The sequence below is a fragment of the Cyprinodon variegatus genome, unplaced genomic scaffold (genome assembly GCF_000732505.1).
Source record: "Cyprinodon variegatus isolate N-32 unplaced genomic scaffold, C_variegatus-1.0 Scaffold183, whole genome shotgun sequence".
Taxonomy (NCBI): domain Eukaryota; kingdom Metazoa; phylum Chordata; class Actinopteri; order Cyprinodontiformes; family Cyprinodontidae; genus Cyprinodon; species Cyprinodon variegatus.
This window is the reverse complement of record NW_015150636.1, coordinates 467009-472249: the sequence shown is the minus strand read 5'-3', so window position 1 is coordinate 472249 and position 5241 is coordinate 467009. Positions and strand designations below refer to the sequence as shown.

Sequence of the window (5241 nt, the reverse complement as noted above, 5' to 3'; positions counted from 1 at the left end):
AGGAGTAGAAAGTACAGATATTTGTGTAAAAATGTAAGGAGTAGAAGTAAAAAGTCGCCATAAAAATAAGTAGTAAAGTAAAGCAAAAATATCACAAAAATCTACTTGAGTACAGTAACAAAGTATTTGTACTTCGTTACTTCCCATCTCTGCTTATTTGTGCAAACAAATTAGGTTTTGATAAAAATCCTTTAGGCTAAAATGCCATCAGAACGCTGATAATATTAATTTCCTAAATCTGCCCCAGAATGATGCTGCCACCACAACACAAGCATTACTTTATGTGACATAAAAACACTGTAAATTACACTAAAGTTATAACATAACTAACTGTGGAAACCTTTAACAGGATATTTCTCACCTTGGGATTTAAAATCCTACAAAAATAGAACAAATAAAAGCCAGCAACAGAAAGCCCAAACAGAAATAAACTGAGAGATTATAACTGCTTTAATAAAAGCTTTATCATTTATTCAGCACTCAGCACTGAAGGGAGGACAGGATAAACAAGTCACACCCTCATATGAACCTGCGCTCTGAAATCCAGGCTTTTGTCGCATGTGTGATATTAACCCACATCATGAAATCAATCTGAACGCTTTTTTATTAGATTTAATAAAAAAACTCATCATCAGTAAGTAAATAACCCCCCTAAAAAAACAACAACAACAATAATAATAAAAATAAATCCCTGCAGACCAAATAGTGACCTCTCCGTGGTGCTGAACTGTCAATTCAAACATCCAGGTTCATTATAGCTCTGCAATGTAGATTCTGTCATGCAAAGATCTTAACATGCTTTTTCTGGTATTTCTAGAAATCCATATCATGGCTTTATACCGCAGCCTGCAGGGGTGGTTGTTGTTGTGGCTCCCTCCCCCCCTTCGCCGCATTTCCCCCCATCTAACATGTAGATAAAAGAGTCGGAAATCATATTTTCTTCACATTTAGAGTCTCCAGAAAGCGCAGCTTTCCCCTGCAGCCTCATCCAGAGCTCCAAACATCTGGAAGCATCCTTTCCTCCTGCTGCTGCGCTTCACATCGACCTTCATCATGAAGCATCGAGACTGCACCATGCTGGCATCCTCCTGCTCCTAATGTCAGGCTGATTCACCGCCACAGACCGGCTCTGTTTCCAGCACCAGAATAAATCTTATAAAGTGTTTATCATGCATGCATATGTTTGTTTGATTTCCTGCCTCTGTGCATAGAAAGGGATGTTTTCACTTACCGACATCAGTGTTGTGGGCGGCCCGCTTTGTACAAACGCTCGTGCGTTGATCAGATCCGATTGCTCTCCAGAATAGGGGGGGTGGGGTGAAGGACTGGGGGTTCAGGCAGAAAGACTCACAGCTCAGCAGCCCTGGAAGCTGCGTGGATTTAAAAAAAAAACACCCACGTGCTCCCTCAGGTCTTAATTGATTGATCTCAATATATTAGAAAGTGACCACAGAAATCACTCACACTTAAACAACTGATCGATCATATTTCTTATACTAGTCTAATGGGAAATATATATGAAAAGCTTTTTGTAATTGTTTTATTATCTTTTATTATAAACCTTAAATATTATGGTGTTAGAAAAAAAAATATTGGGAGCATGCGATTTTTTTCATTTTAAAATAAATGTTAGAAAAAGATCGATTTATCTGTTATCGATTTGAAAAACTACACTCTTCGATCTACTGATTATGCCTGAGAAGCGGGACCGTCTCAGATGGGACGTCCGTGTCTTTTACAGGGATCCGCTTCTTTAGGCTGAGATACGTTTACAAAAAAATAAGAACAAAATCACACTTCCTGATTCAATTATAGTTTTTGATTGTAGATTGTATCTTTCAACTTACATTTATTACGTATTCTTTGATGGAAAAAAGAGATATTTAAGCCTATCTGGGTTTGATTATTTTGTTGTGTTTGTTAAATCCAGAAATTATCATAATTTTCTAAAAGTTGTTTCAGGATAATATGGTTGATTAAAGGTCAGGGGTTTAATTACACACATAAATTTCGGCCTATATACTAACAAAAAATAAATCAATCAATATTTTTTACATTTATTTATCTTGTACAATATGCACTGCTCTATACTTTAGCTGTAACTATAAAAGAAATACCTAAAATAAGATGAAACATTGTTTTCTGACTAAAAAAATTATTGTGGAAGTACATATTAACTAAGTAATTAATGGAAATGTGCAAACACATTACATTCTTACAGATTGAATTTTTATCCCAAATAAATATAAATGAAAAAATATATACCTATATGTCAAAATCTGATTTGACTTCCAATCTTAAGATCGTAAAAATAATTATTAAAATGTGTGAAACTAGATAAAAACTAAATAGGGGATACCGCAGCAATGTTTTCGTGTGTATGTGTGAAGATTTATGTATCCTATATTTTATTGATAAGCTAAGTTTGACGAAGTGCATTTAAGCTGCAATTGAAAGGAATTAAAGAACAGATAAGAAAAGTGCAAAAGCATATATATATATATATATATATATATATATATATATATATATATATATATATATATATATATATATATGTATGCATTAGGTTTATGTAATATGTTTTCTTTACATAAGGCGCCCCATTAGAACTCCTCCCACCCCTACATAAAGGTTTTGACCAGGACAACGGTGGGCTGCAACTTTTAAAGTTTGTTTTGCTGCAACTTTTAAAAATGTCAGGATTTCACAAGTTATATGCACAAGGGAAAAAAGGTAAGATAACACCAACGGCTGGAGGGATTTTATGAGTAAATGTTGAAAATAAATTGAGAATAAGTCAGGAACAGGTCAAGGAATGGAGTTGGTGTAGAGGGGGGCCCAAAAAGACTGAGTGGTCCCGGGCCCCAGTAAAGCTGTCAGCTGGCCTGGGTGGCATGGATGCCTCCAGTAAAGGACATTCAGATAAAAATGACTCTGAATTAAAATACTTATCATTTATTGAACAGTATGTAATAATTTCATATATAAAGTACTTTCAGAAGTTTGAATTCTGAATATAGGAGGATTTTCCTCTAAAAAGTTCCCATGTTGGAGTCCGGAAAATGAACCGGCTCAGTGAACAGGCTCAGGAACGAGCGCCACATTTCCTCCAGAGAACCTAGCGCTCCTGTTCTGACTGTTGTTCAAGTTTCCACCGCGTTCATTTTATTCAGCGAGGATTCCTGCAGCTTTAACGTTGGTTTGATCTGTTTCCATCAGCCTGCATCATGAAGCCGCGCTTCAGAAAAATGCTTTGACTTTAGTTTCTGTTCCAGCATGGCAGAAAGAACGAGCAGAGGCAAACTGAGGCGAAGCTTGTCTCTGAAGAACAAGAAGAGACAAGAAGCTAAAGCTGGAAGTGCTTCAATCAGCTCTTTCTTCAGCAGCCAGCCTCCACCCAGCCTGGCCTGCCCCCTGTGTGGACAACTGGTCCCCAGATTCAAGATCAATGATCACATCGACCTGCAGTGTCAGAACTTTGATAGAGGAGGAGGAGGNTAATATGTTTTCTTTACATAAGGGGCCCCATTAGAACTACCCCCACCCCTACATAAAATGGTTTGACCAGGACAACGTTGGGCTGCAACTTTTAAAAATGTCAGGATTTCAGAAGTTATATGCACAGAAAAAAAGGGAAGATAACACCAAAGGCTGGAGGGATTTTATGAGTAAATGTTTAAAATAAATTGAGAATAAGTCAGGAACAGGTGAAGGAATGGAGTTGGTGTATAGGGGGGCCCAAAAAGACTGAGTTGTCCCGGGCCCCAGTAAAGCTGTCAGCTGGCCTGGGTGGCATGGATGCCTCCAGTAAAGGACATTCAGATGAAAATTACTCTTAATTAAAATACTTATCATTTATTGAACAGTATGTAATAATTTCATATTTAAAGTACTTTCAGAAGTTTAAATTCTAAATATAGGAGGATTTTTCCTTTAAAAAGTTCCCATGTTGGAGTCCGGAAAAGGAACCGGCTCAGTGAACAGGCTCAGGAACGAGCGCCACATTTCCTCCAGAGAACCTAGCGCTCCTGTTCTGACTGTTGTTCAAGTTTCCACCGCGTTCATTTTATTCAGCGAGGATTCCTGCAGCTTTAACGTTGGTTTGATCTGTTTCCATCAGCCTGCATCATGAAGCCGCGCTTCAGAAAAATGCTTTGACTTTAGTTTCTGTTCCAGCATGGCAGAAAGAACGAGCAGAGGCAAACTGAGGCGAAGCTTGTCTCTGAAGAACAAGAAGAGACAAGAAGCTAAAGCTGGAAGTGCTTCAATCAGCTCTTTCTTCAGCAGCCAGCCTCCACCCAGCCTGGCCTGCCCCCTGTGTGGACAACTGGTCCCCAGATTCAAGATCAATGATCACATCGACCTGCAGTGTCAGAACTTTGATAGAGGAGGAGGAGGCGGCGGAGGTGGGAATGATGCTTCACCTCAATCTGAGCTGGAGCAGAGAGAGGAGGACACACAAACCAAGACCAGCCCTTATTTCAAGAAGAAGATCTGTGATCAGACCCCACGTGACATAAACAGTAAGACTGTGGTCAGAGCCATTGGCTTAGGGAGTCTCTCCTCAAAGCTTTCCAGACATGATCGCAGCAAACATGCAGAGGTTAGAGATAAACCTGACCAGATGAGTGATGCTGAGTCAACCAGCAGCTCCCAGAAGGAAAATGTTCAGGTGGAAGACAGCAGTGGTTCAGTGGTCTGCAGCAGCATGGAGCCTCCAGCAGCATCAGCTCCACTGCCTGCAGAGAAACCAGCACAGGTAGAGCTTCCATCTGAACCACCTGCAAAACTAACGAGGAGGAAAAAGAAAGCCGCCTCCTCTGTCAGAGGAAAGAAAGCAAAATACGAAGGTCAGAGAGAGTCTGAGGAGGCGTCTTCTGGTTTGGGTCCAGAGGAAAGCAGTGGGGGACAGCAGGAAGCTGATGCGTCTCCATCTCCCCCTGACACCCTGACATCAGAGGAGGTGAAGGAACAGAAGCAGAGGGAGGATTCTGCAGAGAGACCTGCTGCTCCATCACTTCCCTACTACCTGAGGAACTTCCAGACCGTGCTGCACGCCGTGTTGGAGAACGAAGACGACAGGACACTCTTCAACCAGGAGGACATGTCCGCCGTCCATGGATTCCAGCGGTTATCTGGTAGGTTCTGAAGCCATTGAGTACATGGGTGCTTCTAGACAGGGGCCAACGGGGACCAGTGCCCCTGTAGATCATCTCATGGCCCCTGTACTGAAGACAT

General features: G+C 40.6%; 2 protein-coding genes across 6 annotated transcripts in view; one reads left to right on the top strand and one right to left on the bottom strand.

Moving 5' to 3' along the window:
- LOC107087392 (amyloid beta A4 precursor protein-binding family A member 2-like) overlaps nucleotides 1-1368 on the bottom strand; it is a 21708-nt gene extending 20340 nt beyond the window's left edge. For 4 of the 5 annotated variants that reach the window (XM_015378957.1, XM_015378960.1, XM_015378959.1 and 1 more), the window contains exon 1: nucleotides 1232-1368. The gene's annotated coding sequence lies outside the window, so the exon portion shown is untranslated. Of the gene's footprint in view, nucleotides 1-945; nucleotides 1077-1231 lie in introns of those variants that run through there. The other variant, XM_015378958.1, reaches the window with a different exon arrangement.
- A 2653-nt stretch (nucleotides 1369-4021) lies between these two features.
- LOC107087406 (fanconi-associated nuclease 1-like) overlaps nucleotides 4022-5241 on the top strand; it is an 18056-nt gene continuing 16836 nt past the window's right edge. The window contains exon 1 of the mRNA XM_015378975.1: nucleotides 4022-5141. Coding sequence (XP_015234461.1) covers nucleotides 4181-5141 — 961 coding nt within the window. The 5' untranslated portion in view covers nucleotides 4022-4180. The remainder of the gene's footprint in view (nucleotides 5142-5241) is intronic.